Source organism: Bombina bombina, chromosome 1 (assembly GCF_027579735.1).
Source record: "Bombina bombina isolate aBomBom1 chromosome 1, aBomBom1.pri, whole genome shotgun sequence".
Taxonomy (NCBI): Eukaryota; Metazoa; Chordata; class Amphibia; order Anura; family Bombinatoridae; genus Bombina; species Bombina bombina.
In genome coordinates, this window is record NC_069499.1 from 346,706,152 (window position 1) to 346,726,330 (window position 20,179).

At 37.8% G+C, this 20,179-nt stretch overlaps 1 protein-coding gene across 1 annotated transcript in view; it reads right to left on the reverse strand.

Moving 5' to 3' along the window:
- Window positions 1-16,758, reverse strand: part of SLC23A3 (solute carrier family 23 member 3) — a 144,013-nt gene extending 127,255 nt beyond the window's left edge. Inside the window, exons 1-2 of the mRNA XM_053712425.1 lie at window positions 16,660-16,758; window positions 15,474-15,625 (exon numbers count right to left, since the gene is read on the reverse strand). Coding sequence (XP_053568400.1) covers window positions 15,474-15,625; window positions 16,660-16,758 — 251 coding nt within the window. The remainder of the gene's footprint in view (window positions 1-15,473; window positions 15,626-16,659) is intronic.
- Between the last annotated feature and the right edge of the window lie 3,421 nt (window positions 16,759-20,179).

The window sequence follows — 20,179 nt, forward strand, 5'->3', positions numbered from 1 at the left end:
AACTATTAACCCTGAAACCGCAAGCCCCCACATAGCAATAAACTAATTTAAACAAGTAACCCCTAAACCTAACGCCCCCTAACTTTATATTAAAATTACAATTTCCCTTTCTCAAATAAAATTAAAACTTACCTGTCAAATTAAAAAAACTAAGTTTAAACTAACAATTAAACTAATATAGCTATTTAACTAATATTAAACTAACTACCAATAAAAACTACTATAAAAATCTAAATACAAAAAATAAAAAATACTAAATTACAAAAAATAACAAACAGTGAATTACGAAAAATAACAAACGAAATTATCAAAAATAAAAAAGAATTACACCTAATCTAAAAGCCCTATAAAAATAAAAAAAGCCCACCCAAAATAAAAAAACCCTAGCCTACAATAAACTACCAATAGCCCTTAAAAGGGCCTTTTGTAGGGCATTGCCCTAAGTTAAACAGCTCTTTTACCTGTAAAAAAAAATACAAAGACCCCCCAACTGTAAAACCCACCACCCAACCAACCCCCAAAATAAAAAAAAAACTAACTCTAACAAAAACCTAAGCTACCCATTGCCTTGAAAAAAGCATTTGTATGGGCATTGCTCTTAAAAGGGCGTTTAGCTCTCTTACGAAAAGCCCAAACCCTAAATTAAAAAAAAAAACACCCAAAAAAGTTTAAAAAAATCCTGACACTAACCCCCAAAGATCCATTTACAGTTGTTGAAGTCCCGCTTGAAGGATATTCATCCTGGCAGCTCCATCTTCATCCAGACGGCTCCATCTTCATCCAGGCGGCATCTTCTATCTTCATGCCGGTGGCGGCTTCTATCTTCATCCCAGCGGCGCGGAGCGGATCCGCCCTGAAGACATCAGGCGTGGAGCATCCTCTTCATACGGTCTCCGCCGTACACTGAATCTTCAATGCAAGGTATGCAATTCAAGATGGCGTCCCTTGCATTCCTATTGGCTGATTTTTTATGTATCTTCGGGGGTTGATTATATTTAAATAGCCAATAGAATTTCAGTAGCTCTCATCCTATTGGCTGATTTGAACAGCTAATAGGATTTCAGTAGCTCTCATCCTATTGGCTGATTTGAATTTCAAAAATCAAATCAGCCAATAGGAATGCAAGGGACGCCATCTTGAATCGCATATCTTGCATTGAAGATTTAGTGTACGGACGGCGGCGACCGCATGAAGAATATGCTCCATGCCAGATGTCTTCAGCATGGACCCGCTCCATGCTGCCGGAATGAAGATAGAAGACGCCACGGGATGAAGATAGAAGATGCCGCCTGGATGAAGATGGAGCCGCCTGCTGCCTGGATGAAGATGTGAGCCATCTGCCGCCTGGATGACAATGGAATCGCTTGGATGAAGATGGAGCCACTGGGATGAAGCTCCGATTTTTTAAACATTTTTGGATGTTTTTTTTTTTTTTTAGTTTAGGGTTTGGTCTTTTCGTAAAAGAGCTAAATGCCCTTTTGAGGGCAATGCCCATACAAATGCTATTTTCAGGGCAATGGTTAGCTTAGGTTTTTTTAGATCGTTTTTTTTTTTATTTTGTGGGTTTGGGGGGTGGGGGTTTGTAATGTTAGTGGGTCTTTGTAATTTGTTTTCAGGTAAAAGAGCTGTTTAACTTAAGGCAATGCCCTACAAAAGGCCCTTTTAAGGGCAATTGGTAGTTTATTTTGGGGTGGTTTTTTTAAATAGGTATTAGAATAGGAATCATTTTTATTATTTTTGATCATTTGTTATTTTGTGTAATGTTTTTTGTTTTTGTTTTGGGTGAGTTTTATTTTTAGATTAGGGTTTGTGCATTTCATAAAAGAGCTGAATGCACCTTTAAGGGCAGGAAAAAGAGCTTACAAATGCCCATACAAATGCCCTTTTCAGGGCAATGGGTAGATTAGGTTTTACTTTATTTTTATTTTGTGGGTTTGGGGGGTTGGGGGTTTGTATACTGTTAGGGGGTGTTTGTTTTTCTTTTGTAGGAAAAAATCTAATAGCTTTAGGGCAATGCCCTACAAAAGGCCCTTTTAAGGGCCCACAAAAAGGCCCTTGGTAGTTTATTATAGATAAGGTTTTTTTATTTTGGGTGGGTTTTTTATTTTTTTAAAAGGGTATTAGAATAGGAATATTTTTTATTATTTTGTATAATTTCGTTTGTTATTTTTTGTAATGGTAGGTTTTTTAATTTTTTGTAATTTTAGTGTTTTTTATTTTTTGTAATATTAGTTTTTAGTGTAAGGCAACTTAGGTTTTATTTCACAGGTTTGTATTTATTTTAACTAGGTAGTTAGTAAATAGTTAATAACTATTTACTAACTAGTCTACCTAGTTAAAATAAATACAAACTTACCTGTGAAATAAAAAAAAACTAAGCTAGCTACAATATAATTATTAGTTATATAGTAGCTAGCTTAGGTTTTATTATATAGTGTGGGCGATGTTGGGGTGCAGGGGAATAGGGGTTAATAACTTTAATATAGTGGCAGCGACATCGGGAGTGGCAGATTAGGGGTTAATAGTTTTATTTAGGTGGCGGCGATATCAGGAGCGGCAGATTAGGGGTTAATAACTGTATGTAGGTGGCGGCGATGTTGGGGGCAGCAGATTAGGGATGTTTAGATGTGGGGTTTAAGTTAGGGTGTTAGGTTTAAACGTTACTTTTTTTCCCCCCATAGATATCAATGGGGCTGCGTTACGGAGCTTTTTATTCCGCGATCGCAGGTTTTTTTTAGCCCGCTCTCCCCATTGATGTCTAAGGGTAAAGCGCGCATGAGCACGTCAAAACAGCACTTAGATTGTGTGCAGTATGGAGCTCAACGCAACCATATCGCACGCAAAAGACGGCTGTTTCAAAACTTGTAATGGCTGCGCTATAGAGGGTGAAATAACGCAACTTTTGTTGCGTTCGTTAACTACTCTCTATAGCGCAAAACTTGTAATCTAGCCGTTTGAGAGCTCTCAAATCAGCCAATTGGAATTAAGCAGCTCTCATCCTATTGGCTGATTTCAAAATTTCAGCCAATAGGGATGCAAGGTGCGCCAATATAAAAGGGGTACCTTGCATTCAATCTTCAGTGTGCGGCAGAGATTGCATGAAGAAGAGGCACCATGTTGGAAGTCCGCGCCACCAGGAGGAAGAAAGAAGATGGCCCCGCACTGTATGTAGATGTCAGGGTTACTGCTTGCTAATGATCTGTCCCTTTAAGAGCCTCCTATATCAAGCACTTCCCCCCAGCATTCATTGCTGGTTAATTGAGAAAGGATTCACAGCACAAGCGTTACACTGAGAGTTTTCCTCACTCTCCAACAGCCTCATAAATTCTTATTTGAAGAGTTACTGATAACATCTCTTATTTTTCATTCCTACATCTAGCAGCTCTTCTACTCAATTCAACACTGGAAGATATTTCATACTATAAGGAAATCAAACTAACTCGACATCAAACCCTGAAGCATTTACAAGGTAACAGGATTCAAGCAGCTTCATACACAGCACAGCAAGTAGCGGTGACGTCATCAGCTGCAGCCGCAACCGCTCTCCCTCTGAGTACCACGCTGCTGTACATAACAAACGGACAAGTAACAATTCCTGTGTTCTCAGGTCAGACCTAATTATTTTATTATTAATCGTTATCCTTACTTATTTTGATGAACTTTACCTGCCTAATTAAGGAATACTATATTTTACGTTTCTGCTTAATTTGAACTGTTTGCATTATCAAATGCCCTGAAAGTAATACAGTTTATGAAGTTAATAAACTGTCACTTATTGGGCAAATAGTAATACATTATATGAAGCACTGACAACGAATTCATCAAGCTTCTTTTATGTTACAAACCTACTTTTGAGGAAATTGTTGGTTCTTATTTATAAAACAAAATTAAATGCTTGTTCAAATTGCTACAAATACAGACTATTACAGAATTAACCAGCCATAAAGAAGAAAGGATTTAGTGTTTGTGTACACAGAATTATCCTATACTAAACATATACTTTCAACAGCAATTATGGAACAAGATCTTTTAAGTGATAAAGTTCAAGTCTTGTCAGACAGATTAGAAGCTTTATCAGGTTCTTTCCATGAATTACAAGTGGAAAATCAGGCTTTGAAGGCCTGCTTAAGAGAGACTCTGGCACCTAAACCTGCAAGTGCAGATTCCATCCCTGAACCTATGGTCTCCCCCCCAGAAAAATTCTCTGGTGACCGTTCAAGATTCAGAGAGTTTAAAAACTCCTGTTTGCTGCTTTTTCAATTAAAGCCACGTACTTATCCCACAGAAAGATCAAGAGTGCTCACTGTGATATCATATTTGAGGGGGGAACCTAGGGCTTGGGCTGACTCTTTTTTTGAAAATGATGATGCAATACTGGGATCTCTAGATGAATTCTTTGATCAAATGTCAGCATTATATGATGACCCTTTCAAACAGGTCACAGCTGAAAACTTACTTAGATCTTTAAAACAAAGAAAGAACCCAGTGGAGTCTTACATCACACAATTTAAAATTTTTGCCCGTGATTCGGGATGGAATGAGGTCTCCCTTAAAACTCAATATCGTTTAGGATTATCTGAGGATATAAAGGATGAGCTTTCACGCACAGGTATTCCAGATTCATTGGAAGATTTCTTTTCTCTCACTATTAACATAGATAGACGGCTTAGGGAACGCCGCTCTGAAAAGGCTAGCGGTACAAAAAGCTTTCTCTCCACACCTGTTTATCAAACTAAGGAATCACCACAACCTATGGACATAGGCTTCATAAAGGGTCCCCTCTCCTCTCAGGAAAAGACTAGGAGGAAGTTGCATAGTTTGTGCATGTATTGTGCCTGCCCTACACATGAAGTAAAGGACTGCCCAGTTCTGGCTAGGAATAAGAAGGGTAGGTTGCCTAACATCTCTGAATCCCTGTTAATGAAAACCATTAAACCATCATATTTAACTATCCCTATTATTTTACAGTGGGATCAAATCAGGATAACAACTGAAGCTATCCTGGACACCGGCTCATGTAGAAATTTTGTTGATTTTTCTTTTGTGAAACAGAATAAAATACCTCTAGTCTCTAAGAAAACTCCAGTCTCTGTGAAGGTCATTGATGGCTCTTTTTTAAAATCAGGTCCTGTCACACACCAAACTACACCATTACAGGTAATATCTTGCACACACATCACAGAAACACTCACTTTTGATGTCATATCTTCACCAATGTTTAATGTAATCCTTGGTATAAATTGGTTTTGTAAACACAAACCAACTATAAACTGGAATGACCTCAGTTTATCTTTTCCTCATCTCACTCAAAATGGTGAGACATCATCAGATTTAATTATGCTACAGGTTGAGGATAATATTTTACCCAAACAATATGCAGACTTCTCAGATGTTTTTAATAAAAAAGAAGCTGAATGTTTGCCCCCTCATAGGGATTACGATTGTCCTATTGATTTACTCCCAGGAGTTTCAATTCCCTATGGACATATCTACCCCCTTTCTAAACCAGAACTAGAACACCTTAAAAATTATATCGATGAGAACCTCCGAAAAGGTTTTATAAGACCTAGTACCTCTCCTGCAGGTGCAGGCATATTTTTTGTTACCAATAAAGATGGCACGTTAAGACCAATCATTGATTACAGGGAATTGAACAGGCGTACCAGAAAAAACAGGTACCCCCTACCTTTAATCCCTGAATTAATTGAAAGATTAAGGGGGGCCTCAATTTTCACTAAATTGGATCTTCGAGGTGCCTATAATCTTATACGAATGAGAGCTGGCGACGAATGGCTCACTGCTTTTCGGACTAGATATGGGCTATTCGAATATACAGTGATGCCATTCGGTCTGTGCAATGCCCCAGCAACATTCCAATGCTTAATCAATGATCTTTTCAGAGATATTTTGGATGTATATGTTGTTGTCTATTTGGACGATATTCTAGTTTACTCACAAAATTTAGATCAACATAGAATGCATGTTAGAGAAGTTCTCACTAGGTTACGAAAAAATAACCTATACGCTAAACTAGAAAAATGTATATTTGAATCAAATAATATCTCTTTTCTGGGGTATAACATCTCTCCTGAAGGAATCAAGATGCAAGATGACAAGGTTCAGGCCATTCATAATTGGCCGACTCCTCAATGTAAGAAAGATGTTCAACGTTTCCTTGGCTTCTCAAATTATTATAGGAAATTCATTCCTGGATTTGCTGCTATTACCAAACCTCTTACTGAACTCACCAAATTGAATCATCCTTTCAGGTGGACAAGCCATACTCAACAGGTATTTGACCTTTTAAAAAATAAATTCACTACAGCACCCATTCTCCAATACCCGGATTTAGAAAAGCAATTTATCCTGGAAGTTGACGCTTCTGAGTTCGCAATAGGGGCAATCCTCTCTCAAAGGAAATCATTCAAAGAACCCTTACATCCGGTCGCATTCTTCTCTAGATTGATGCAACCAGCAGAGTTAAATTATCCAGTTGGCGAGAAAGAATTACTTGCAATAAAGTGTTCCTTCGATCACTGGAGGCATTTGCTTGAGGGTGCAACACAACCAACTGTCATATATACTGACCACAAAAATCTGCAATATCTTCAGTCTAATCGAACTCTATCCTCCAGACAATTACGCTGGAGTCTTTACTTCTCTCGTTTCCATTACATCATTACCTACAGGCCTGGTACAAAAAATGGCAAGGCTGACGCCCTCTCTAGACAAGGTCCTAAACCTATAATACCATGCATTCCTACTACTATTGTTCCTAAGGACTCTATCATTGGAGTTATAACAAGTCTAACTACAGTGATAAAAGATGCTACTGCTATTGATCCATCAGTACCTCATACAGATCTTACTTACAATTCTGATGGCTTACTCTATAAGGACGGGAAGCTATACATACCTCCAAATCTTAGATCTTCAATCTTGAAAACAGTTCATGAGTCTCCCCTTGCTGGACACATGGGAAGGGATAAAACTTTGGATTTACTTAAGAGATCTTTTTGGTGGCCTACTCTTAACCTCGATCTCAAAGAATATATTTCTAAATGTGTTATATGCGCAACCTCCAAACCTTCTAAACAACTCCCTGTGGGTCTTTTACAGCCTTTACCTGTACCTCAAGTACCCTGGGAGGCGGTATCCCTAGACTTTATCGTGGACTTACCTCTCTCCAACAAATATACCACTATAATGGTTGTCACCGATCTATTCTCAAAGATGGCACATTTCATACCGGTTACCTCCCTACCCACTTCCAAGTTCACCAGTGAATTGTTCATTCAAAATATTGTAAGACTGCATGGAATACCTAAAACCATCCTTAGTGACCGTGGAACCCAATTCACATCTAAGTTCTGGAGAAATTTGTGTGCTGCTCTGCATATAGAACAAAAACTCACCACTGCTTACCATCCTCAGACGAATGGGCAGACGGAGAGGGTGAACCAGTGGCTAGAGCAATACCTACGTTGTTTCTGCTCTCACCAACAAGATTCTTGGGCCACCTACTTGCCCCTAGCAGAATTTGCCTATAATAATAATAAGAGTTCTACAACTGGCACATCACCATTTTTTATAAATTATGGTTTACATCCAAATTTCACACTACTTCCGAAGATTGACACCCCATGTCCTCAGGTGAATGATCTGGTTAATGACATTTCTGCTAACTTTTCTTCAATTCGTGAACATATTCTTCAGGCACAGGCATCACAACGCAGGTACTACGATCTTCGCCACAGACCTAGTCCTCAATATTCCGTAGGACAACAAGTATGGCTCTCCACTAAGAACCTCAAGATACCTTATCCTTGTAGGAAACTAGGTAAACTCTTTTTGGGTCCTTACCCTATCGTCAGGGTAAATGGTCCAACAACAGTTACACTCCAACTACCATCAACTTTTAAGATACATCCAACTTTCCATGTGTCTCTTATCAAACCTTGCAACCTACCCATAACAAATATTACATCAGAAGACCCAATACCTTCTGCTAATCTTGATTGCCAGTATGAGGTTCATAGCATTCTGGATTCTAGACTACGTCGTGGGAATCTTTTCTATTTGGTTCATTGGAAAGGTTTTGGCCATGAGGATGATTCCTGGGAGCCTGCCTCGAACATATCTGCTCCACGTCTGATTTCCCTCTTCCATAGACGTAACCCTGATCGTCCTAGGCCTTGAACCTCGCTGTGGTTCTTTTTGTGGGGGGCTCTGTCAGGGTTACTGCTTGCTAATGATCTGTCCCTTTAAGAGCCTCCTATATCAAGCACTTCCCCCCAGCATTCATTGCTGGTTAATTGAGAAAGGATTCACAGCACAAGCGTTACACTGAGAGTTTTCCTCACTCTCCAACAGCCTCATAAATTCTTATTTGAAGAGTTACTGATAACATCTCTTATTTTTCATTCCTACATCTAGCAGCTCTTCTACTCAATTCAACACTGGAAGATATTTCATACTATAAGGAAATCAAACTAACTCGACATCAAACCCTGAAGCATTTACAAGGTAACAGGATTCAAGCAGCTTCATACACAGCACAGCAAGTAGCGGTGACGTCATCAGCTGCAGCCGCAACCGCTCTCCCTCTGAGTACCACGCTGCTGTACATAACAAACGGACAAGTAACAATTCCTGTGTTCTCAGGTCAGACCTAATTATTTTATTATTAATCGTTATCCTTACTTATTTTGATGAACTTTACCTGCCTAATTAAGGAATACTATATTTTACGTTTCTGCTTAATTTGAACTGTTTGCATTATCAAATGCCCTGAAAGTAATACAGTTTATGAAGTTAATAAACTGTCACTTATTGGGCAAATAGTAATACATTATATGAAGCACTGACAACGAATTCATCAAGCTTCTTTTATGTTACAAACCTACTTTTGAGGAAATTGTTGGTTCTTATTTATAAAACAAAATTAAATGCTTGTTCAAATTGCTACAAATACAGACTATTACAGTAGATGTCGGCGCCTGGATGAAGACTTTACTCCTCCTTGAAGAAGATGGATGTCTGGACTTCAGGAATGGTGAGTACCTTTGTCGGGGGTTAGTATTAGTTTTTTTTTTTTTTTTTGTAATGTTGGGATTTTTTAATTTTGTAAGTTACGTTTTTTATTTTCAGTTTAGTTTATTTTTTTAAAATAGTTATGTTAGGTTTATTTATAGTTTAAGATTACTTTCTTTTTATTTCACGGGTAAGTTTTTATTTATTTGAACGTAGTTATATTATAACTTTAATTTAAAGTTAGGGGGGTGTTAAGTTTATGGGTAAATAGTTTAATTTAGTGTATCGCGATGTGGGGGTCAGCCGGATTAGGGGTTAGAAGGTTTATTTAGTGTTGGTGATGTGGGGGATTGACGGATTAGGGGTTAATACTTTCATTTAGGTAGTCACAATGTGGGTGGGCGACGAATTAGGAGTCAATACTTTAATTTAGTGTTGGCGATGTAAGTGGGTGGCGGATTAGGGGATAATAGGTAGTTTATGGGTGTTTACTTTGTAAAATGTTTGTTACGATTTTTGTGAAACATTTCTGTTTCTCAAAATTCATAACTTCTGGTCTTTGATAACAGAATGGATCGTTACAGTATAAGCTATAACGCTAGCGGAATAGCCGGACCAGACAAACTTTAATACGGGTGAGCTGAATATTCTACACTCAAAAGATATTTTTTGAGAATGGAATGGAGAGTTGCGGTATAGGCTAAAACGCTAGCGGTATAACGGTACCGCCGCGACTTGTAATACGGATGACCTGAATATTTCACTGGCAAAGGCCAGTTTTTCAGCAGTATAGCCATACCGCACAACTTGAAATCTAGGCCATTGTGTTTACTGCAATGCTATATTAAAATATTGCGGCATTCACTGTCACAACCTTTTTTCCTCTCTCCACTTTCCACCTGGTTTCCTTTCATGACCCTATGCACACTGTATAATTTTCTGTAAAACAGCTTTTGTCCACTTTCCACTTATTCTATCCTTTATATCAATTCATAAAAATGCCCCTGAGTTGCTTGCTATTCTTTCAGTTACTATAGGACCTCAAATAGCAATAGTCCAGTTGATATGGTAAAGAGTAATATAGATTGTTCTTGTTCTTTTTGAGATTTTCCTTAAAGGGACAGTGTACACCAATTTTCATATAACTGCATGTAATGGACACTACTATAAAGAAGAATAGGATGCGCAGATGCTGATCTAAAAATCCAGAATAAAATCTTTTAAAAACATATTTAGAAGCTCCGGGTCCCAGTTTAGCACTCTTGATGAGGTTAGGCTGGGACACCGAGTGAAAGGGGCAGGGAAAGTTGGAAGAGCAGACACTCCCTCACATATGAAAAGACAGATTAGACAAACAAGGGAAAGTAGTGTGTGTAGACTTCAGTCTACATCTGATACTTTGGGGTTCGGTTAGGAGTCTTAAATTAAGCCGAATGTTATTAAAAAAAATAAGCAAGGGGGGTGTGTCCGTGCAGCGTTCAGAACAGGACGCATTTTTTGTAGGCTCCAAAAGATCTCCCAATAATCCGCCGATTGTTGGTAATTAACAGGAAGAAGAAAAAAACATATCACTTGACAACTCTGTAGATCAGGTATCTGGGAGCCAAAATCATCTTGTTCTGCTGTTTATATGGGGACTCAGATCGGAGAAAGGCCTTAAGCGGCGGCCTGCTGACAGGTATCCACCTCCCCCCCTGGAAGAGCCGGGTTATCAGTGCTGCTAGAGAAATTTATCTTACTGAACCTCTTCAATATTTCTATCTTTTGGGACTTTAATCCTGTTACAACACCGTGATAAATACTGGAAGGAATTGTGCGGAGGCTTCACTTACTTTCCCTCATTAATAATGATTTGTGTGACCGAACCGGAGAAACAACATCCCCTTCCATCATCCGTGGAAAGATTAGAGAAAATCTTCGAATTGTTACTGGAAAAGGCGCCATATGACTATTTGATGAGGAAAATGAGCTCCGATAGTGTACCGGAGGATCAAGGAGAGAGAACCTATGATTCCGACAGCCAAAATAGAGCCGGTCTTGTGGAAACTACTACACCTAATACAATCCACCACAAAACATGTGCAGAACACCTACACAAAGCGCCTGACCATGGAACATTGCAGCCAAAAATGGATCTTAGTCACAACCTGGGATGCATGTCCATCAAAGTAAAGGGCCGAGATCTTACCCAACACCCGACTTTCCTCATATGCAGACACCCACTAGATGGACGTGTGTGGCCTCAACAAGGGCTCTCATATAAAGGATGTGTCATGCCTTTTGAGGAGTCAGACGGAGGCTCACAGCCGGATGGGTACCCGGAGTTACAGTACAGCAAGGCGATAAATACTTCTATGCCGCTGAATACCTTTTTCAAGGGCTTCATTTGCAAACATAGTGATGTGATAGACACCCCTAACATAAATATGGGACATGCAGTTTCACAAAAGGCGCTGAGGGCGCCAAAAATACTCTCTGAACTGCTCTTAAACCGCTGGCATAACATCCCAGCTGAGACCGGATGGCGGAGATGCTTAATTGATTTATACGGGGACAATGGCCACTTCCATACGAGCGATTGTTACCCGAAAACAAGAAAGGGGTAGACTACAGATGCCCCTTTCGAACTTTACAGCATTGACTCGACTGGTCCTGTAGCGGTATAATACACGTTATTGTTCAGAGCTGTAAATAGTTTATTCTGCACGTTTTTTAAGTGCTAGGTTGGTGTTTATTTTATTTTAATGGTGGTTGGGGGGAAAGTACATCAGAACAGACTTCATAGCCCTATGTATACGTTACAACAAGCGACTGTGTCAGGAGTTTCTGAAGTCCACTATATACTTCTTAGTGATTATATAAGTTATATTGTGATGCATGGGTTTCTACATATACATGTCCCCTTGTTGACTAGTTGGAGCCCTCTTACTCATACCAAAAGGACACCACTACTGAGGTTATTTATGCTGATCGCTGGTTTACAACAAATAAATTAGCCTTGACAGAGCAATCATTGCGTGCCCCCCCCTTCTCTGCGTGGCCTACGGCCGGGGCCCGAGGTGGGTGGAATGGGCTAAACACCATAACAGGATAACTTCTGAAGGCACTAAACCCTTTAATCCACATGTTTGAATATCTGCACTTAGTGGTAGTCTAGACGGCAAAACCTCAGATAAGTTCATATTTTTAGGAAGGATAAATATTTAAAAACCGTCTGATGATTATACTAATGTATTGTAGCCCTAGAGTTTAAAATATAGTGTTAGGTATATCCAGTCGCTCAGTTCTTGTCTCCCACAGATATCCCCAACCTGAATTCACAAGGTGTTACACATAAATTGCTAAATCCCAGTTACAATTCTAATCTTTATCAGTCCCTCTTTAAAACCCAAATCTTTTCCCAATCCCTATATGCTATAATTATATATCACAGGTGAGAGTGCCAGGGGCCTACGGGAGGCCTATTTAGATATAAATTAAGCCATCTCATCTCACTCACATTGTTATAGTTGTTTGATTCCCTTCCCTTTAGTCCCTTTTGATGTCTGTATTTTGTTTTGTTTTGTTTATTTGTTTTTTTTTTTAATTCCCATTCCTACTTTTTCCAGTTCTATCAATAAGACCCAAGAGTGGTCTGCAATGCCAAAAATGGGAAGAATAGAGAGATACACTGATTTAAGGAATGTGATTTAATATTTCAAACTTACGGTGCATATGTACATGTAAATGTCATGTTTTTTTTTTTTTCAGAATATGTACAATGTGCTGTTTCAGTGATGTTTTGCTTTGCATTTCTGCCGAAGTATATCTTGTACATGCATTTTATGAAGTGTATCTGCATATAATTTAAATAAAGCTCTTTTGAAAATTTAAAAAAAAAAAAAAAAAAATAAGCAAAACTATACATTGTTACAAAAACACTCCCACAAATCATTTATGCAAATAAAAATCTAGTGTACAATGTCCCTTTAATGTTAATGGTACGATTCAGATAGAGCATACAGTTTTAAACAGCTATTCAATTTACTTTTATTATTATTATTATTATTATTATTATTATTAAATGTGCTTTGTTCGCTTGTATCCATTGTTGAAGAGTAAACCTAGGTAGGCTGATAGGAACATAGGCGTGCGCATGTGTCTTTAGCATATAGCCCCTATTTATGAAGATTCTTAAGTGGCCTCTGGGCCATTTAGTTTCCGGCTGGCTCATGCACGCTCATCGTATATCTGCTGCTTCTTACGTGTCGGTAACCTCAGAGGTTGTGAACATCAAACAACCCAGACTTTTCTTTGGGATGAATGACAAGTCCTGCATACAAATGGTTGCACGCAAGCAAGGGAATGGGGTTGCACATGTGATTGTGTCTATAATCTTAATTCCGGCAGTTGATGCTGCTCCAGAGTGCACGGCACATAGACAGGTTGTCACCATGAGAACCTTGTCTGCACACAGATTAATAAATGGGGGTCATATCATCAGTGTTTACAACTATGTATAACATTGCTATAAACAAACACTGCTGCCAGATGGATAGAGACACGTGCACACTCATAAGCTCGCCTAAGATTACTCTTTAAAAGGATATTCCAGCCAAAATTGGAAACCACATGGGTGCATTTCGATATTGAACTGAAGCAATTTTGTAATATACATGCATTAGCAAAAATGCTTCTAATAAAAGCTATAGCTGTTTCAAAAGTATATTTAAGTATGCACCATGCACCAGCATTTTAAACACAGCACTTGCTCAGACAGCCTAAGGTACTTTTACAATCTGGTAATGACTCAATTTGTTCATTGCTGACATGATACAAGCCCCAGTTATTATCTGAGCAGCTGCATTGTTTAAAATGTGGGTGCAGTGACAATATCCAGCCATGCTTCACATGCGCATGCAGAGAAAAATGTTAACATTAAAACAGTAATAACTTTTACTAGAAACATTTTTGCTAATCCATGTACATTGCAAATATGTTTCTATTCAAATATGTAACTAATATATGTGCATTTACATTTTGACTGGAAAGTCACTTTAACAAAGGCTACCAAGCAAAACTGATGAAAGATGTAAACTGGAAAGTTGTTTAAAATGTCATGCTCTATCCAATCTATTGTTTTTCATTTTCATTTTACTGCCCCTTTAAAGAAAACACTCTAGAGCTAGTTAGTTAGTTATGCAAAATGATGCATTTTTATTTTTTATAAGGGATTGCAATCACTAAGTGAAAAAAAGCCCACAGTGAGAAAAAACAGACCTTAGTAGCAGGCAATAAACAACTGTTATTAGATAATGTTTAAACAAAGTCATTCATGCAGTAACTATTTTATGTTCACTTAAAAGGAATCGACTTTCATGAAAGATCCCTTGGTTTATATACTAATGAGGCTTCTGTTCCAGGAAGGAACAATGCTATCCAGCTCAGTAGCTTCACATAGGTTTTATATATCATATCCCTATAAAGGTCTTTTTTAAACATTTATTTTACTTTTAATATATAGTGGAGTGGAACTATTTACTTAAATATGTTTTATATACTTTTATTTTACCATTAACAATGTATTTACTGTCTCCAGTTGTATTAGCCATTTAACGCTGTTTTGTGTTGTATTCGAGTGCTACACATAACTGAACACTTGTAATCTGAGTGATGTTTAGCATGGCAGCCCTATCCATTGTAAGTATAGGGCACTCTAAAAATATGTTGGCCACGCTACCATTCTCTGGTAGTTCTTTTTTTACCATGGACTTGTAATTTCTAATTGTGCGCTATTCTAAGTGCAGAGTCATATAAAGGATTGCACACTCTGCGCTATCAATAGCACTCCACTTGTAATCTGGGCCTTAAAGGGACAGTAAAGTCATAATTAGACATTCATGATTTGGATAGAACATACAATTTTAAACAACTTTCCATTTAATTTCTATTATTTAATTTGCTTCCTTCTCTTGTTATCTTTGCTGAAAGGTTTATCTAGGTAAGCTCAGGGGCAGCAAAGAACCTAGGTTCTAGCTGCTGATTAGTGGCTGCATATATATATACCGATTGTCATTGGCTCACCCATGTGTTCAGTTAGAAACCAGTAGTGCACTGCTGCTCCTTCAACAAATGATACCAAGATAATTAAGCACATTAGATAATAGAAGTAAACTGGAAAGTTGTTTAAAATGAAATGTTCTACCTAAATCATAAAAGAAAATTTTGGGGTTTTATATCCCTATAATCTGTTAACACTAAAGTCAAAATTTAAGTTAATAATTGAGATAGAGCATGCAATTTACTTATATTATAAAATTGTGCAAAGTATTTTTATATGCACACTTTCTGAGGCACCAGTTCCTACTGAGCATGTGCAAGACTTTAGTCTGTGATTGGCTGATGGTTGTCACATGATACATTCTATTATAAAAATAGACTGACTGAAATTGAAAATGTACCTGGTTCCCAGACTGCTTTGCAGAATTGTAGTAATGCCACACGTGAACAGGCTACTGGCGAGTAGCTGGCTCTGATCCTGTAGCTGTAGGGGGCGACTCTGGAGAAGCAGGAAGTGGCAGGTGCACAGCAGGGAGGCTTGAACTACCAGGTGCTAGAAAAGAAAGCAATAGTAATATAATTGCATTCTTCTGAGCTAGCAGACACTCTTTTTATGCTGCCACCCACTTACAAATACTTCCTTGCTAAATTCTTGCTCTTACTGAGCTTAAATTCATCCGCTTTATCCACTATGTTTGAAAAATACTCAGCAGGCTATTGCATAGGCCATCTGTACATCTCCCCCAAAAAACATGAACCGTCAGTTTTGTATAGGAGCAGAGGAATCTGGGAAAGGATATGCAAATGAGCTAGACAATATGTTTGAAAACCAAATAAGTCTTCATCCTACCCAAAAAAAATCTTCATTGCGCTCTTCTATCTTTGCTTCTCTACTCTCTCTGGCCTCGGGGCCCCATTCTATGTGGATTCCCTGTATTTAACCTTCTGAGAGTCAACAACCTTCCCCTGTATTGTCTAAGTCGTAGAGGTTTTAAGAACAGATCAACCTATACTACTAAAATGTAAAGCTATGTACTTTCTGCAGGGTCATATGTTCACCTAGATCAGGGTAGGCACGTCTTTTTGGGAATGTGTGTCTAGCCTGCCTTTAATCTATACATTTTCACATGCCCATGGTACCATTTTATAACTTAATAAGCATCATTTAAGAAACAAGTGTTTTTCTTACAAATTCAAAATCTATACGGGCACTTAAAGCATAATTACTGATATAGTATATCTACTCTATAATAAGCTCTACAATCACAGCCATACAATATGGTGGTAGGCCAGAGGGAAAGTGCCAATATATTGTTTTGAGTAACACCTTGGGCTAGCACTACGGAACAATTGTTACTTTTTTGTCTCTACCTCAAGTCCTTTTGTATCACTCTGCAACATCATAGATATGCACCTATCCATGTTCCTGTAATTCTCCCAACCTTCATAGGAGGAATAAACAACAAAGGCAGCCACTTCCTGCACCCTGTGTTGCCCTCAATAGTCCCTGTGGCTATAAATTACCAGCATCTTTTACGCTAGTTATGTAATCTCCTCACTGTGGATCTGAAACTTTTTAAGACTCACCTGGAGTGCAAACAATACGCTTAAAATCCAAGGAGGTGTTTGCTGCAATTTGTAAGAGGGCAGTCGAGTAGCTTTAGTTCCACAACAGATTATAGACATCTCTGTCTTCTCTAACAAAAGCGGCACATCTGTCTAGCAATTTAACCCAGTAACATCCTATGAGTCAGCAAGTGACAGAGGAAGGACACAAGCAAAACTCCTTCTAAGCAGTTAGTGTGGACTTCCAAACTTTGCTTTGTGAAGATTTGTCCTCTGCTTACTCATTAACCCTAGTGTTCCATCTGCTTGCACAAGGGTTTTCCAGTAACCTATAACTCTTGTGTTGGAAGTGTGTCTGATCATTGGGGTTAAGGAAGAGGTTGCACAGGATATCCCATATTTTTTATTTAAATGATACTAAGAATTCCTTACACGTAGTGCTTCCGCAAATTTTGTAATATTCGTAAATTAAGCTAAACCACAATCACCCATTGGGGCATCCCCTATACTCACTGAGAAGTCAAAGAACTCCCCCCAGAAAGTAATATAATTTCCTATATTATCATGAAGATCTCAGCCCCAAAAAAAGATCTATTGCGCTTTTAATGAAATATTGTTAATACAATATGTATAATAAATGGTTAATATATATATATAATACATTGGGAAAACATGTAGTGCATATAATTATAGACAATCAGCCTTTTCAGTTGTATCCTACTTAAAGGGCCACTAAACCCAAAATCTTTATTTCATGATTCAGATAGAGAATACAAATTTAAACACCATTACAATTTACTTCTATTATTTATTTTGCTTCATATTTTAGATATCCTTAGTTGAAGAAAAAGCAATGCACATGGGTGAGCCAATCACACGAGGCTTCTATGTGCAGCAACCAATCAGCAGCTACTGAGCATATCTAGATATGCTTTTCAGCAAAGAATATCAAGAGAATAAAACAAATGAGATAATAGAAGTAAATTAGAAAGTTGTTTAAAATTGCATTCTCTTTCTAAATTATGAAAGAAAAAATGTGGGTTTCATGTCCCTTTAAAGGGACAGTAAACACCTTGAGATTTTTAGGTTTGAATTTTAAGTTATGTATATTGAAACAACTGTGCATTATCCTTTCATTAATTATTTTGCCCCCTTTTCATGCACTTTTGCTCTGAAATTTAAGCATTCTCTAATTTTCAGAACTTAAAATGCACCGGTTGACCTCTCAAGCCTATAACCCTGCTTATATCTGTCCCTTAATGGCTTTAACTGATAACAACTGTAAAATAGTACACTCTATACTAACATTATAGCTAGGTCTAGCCTTATTGTCTGCTGACTAAAGCACAGATTGGCTCCTCCAAATAAGTCAAATGGTGGGTGGAGTTGGCTATTAATAAATAATTGCAGTTTTAAAAACCTTAAAGGGACACTGAACCCAAATTTTAATAAGATGCCGGCCCATTTTTGGTGAACAACTTGGATTGTTCTTGCTGATTGGTGGATAAATCCCCCCCCCCCCATAAACAAGTGCTGTCCAGGGTCCTGAACCCAAAATTGACTGGCTCCTTAGCTTAGATGCATTCTTTTTCAAATAAAGATAGCAAGAGAATGAAGAAAAATGATAATAGGAGTAAATAAGAAAGTTGCTTAAAATTGCATGCTCTATCTGAATCACAAAAGAAAATGTTTGGGTTCAGTGTCCCTTTAAGACTTGGCTGATATATTATTTTATAGCAACACAACAGAAATGTCTTGCAATTACAAAATATTTGCTATCCCTTTAAAGGACCACTATATGCAGTAGAACTGAATAACTGACAAATACACAATAAAAAAGACTGCAATAGACCTTACTTTGAATTTGAAATGAGCAGTAGAATGTTTTCTAGCAAATTTAAAATGTCCCCTTAGCTTGTATTATGTGGTAGCCATCAGCCAATCACAGTTGGGGCCTTAGAAAATGTGAATATAAAAAGCATGCTATGATAATGAACTATATTGGAAGTTGGTTTTTTTTTGTATTATTTCATGCTTTATCTTAATCATAAAACTTTAATTTTGACTTTAGTGGCCCTTTAAACTCACATTTGCAGTGCATGAGGGCTATGAAATTTGAACTCTCTCCTTCATACAAAACAACCCATAGGATGCTGAGCTAAACATATCACATATTAACCACAATCACTGGAATCTATAGCAAGGTCTAATAATCAGTCCAGCCTTACCCAAAAAATAATGATCATATGGGTTATATAACCCCTTCCTCAGACTAACCAGAACACATTAAACACAAAGGGGCCGAATTATCAAGCTCCTAACGGAATACGATCTGGTTGATTGACACCCCCTGCTAGCGGCGATTGGCCGCGAATCTGCAGGGGGCGGCATTGCACCAGCAGTTCACAAGAACTGCTGGTGCAATGATAAATGCCGAGAGCGTATGCTGTTGGCATTTATCGATGTGCAGCGGACATGATCCGCAATATCGGATCATGTCCGCTTGCATCATGGTGAATAGGCCCCAAAATATTTAGAAATATTACCAAATGCATAGAAACCCCACCCCCTTTAGGGTCAGATTATGAGTGGTGCACTAACAGTTGTACACAAGCAATATTTGGTTTATTGCAGTTGTTTGCGCGCGTTGGAAGTCGCACGTATTACAAGTTGAAAGTAAATGCATTCACTTGAACGCAATTGAATTTAACGAGCATCAGAGCTCTGGTTAACTGTTACATTCAAATAAAAAGTGTCACAAAACACATTAAAAAACAACACTATCTGATAAAAAAATTGCATAAAAAGTTATAAGGGTTTTAAAGATATGAGGTCTCAGGTGTAAGGAAAAAAAGGGCTTTAACATAGGGATAGATACATATAAATGTCTAAATATGTGTTTGTATGTGTGTGTACATATGTATTTATATGTATATATATATATGTATTTATATGTGTACATATGTATTTATATGTGTACATATGTATTTATATGTGTATATATGTATTTATATGTTTATATATGTATTTACAGACAAATATACACATACAAACACATAAATACATATGTATACACACCTATTTAAACAAAAAAAAGGATCCCAACTGAGGGTGATATAGAAATATATCTCCCTCAGATTGGTTTATGTCTACCCCCTTATCTGGCACTCAACCTAACAACAGCCCTTATATTGAAAGATCAGAGGTCACAACATATAGATGCATCAAACAAAATATTTAATTTCACAATTAATTTCACAATAAATTGATAAAGCCACAAAGCGGTAACTCATAATTATAGTCCGTGCAGGATTGAATAAGGGTACCTTTGTTAAGGATTTAGGGAGCTCCCTTTTTCTGTATTATTCCACCAAGTTAGCAGTCCCTTTATTAGTATGCATTACACAAGCGTCCAAGCAAATTGCTCCTTAAGGCGCAGAACCCCATCTGAGGTATGGTTAGTGTTAAGCAGTCTGCTCCAAAGCAGTTCGTCGGCAATACAAGCAAAGGACGGGTAAGTAGTCAGTCCACCATAATCACT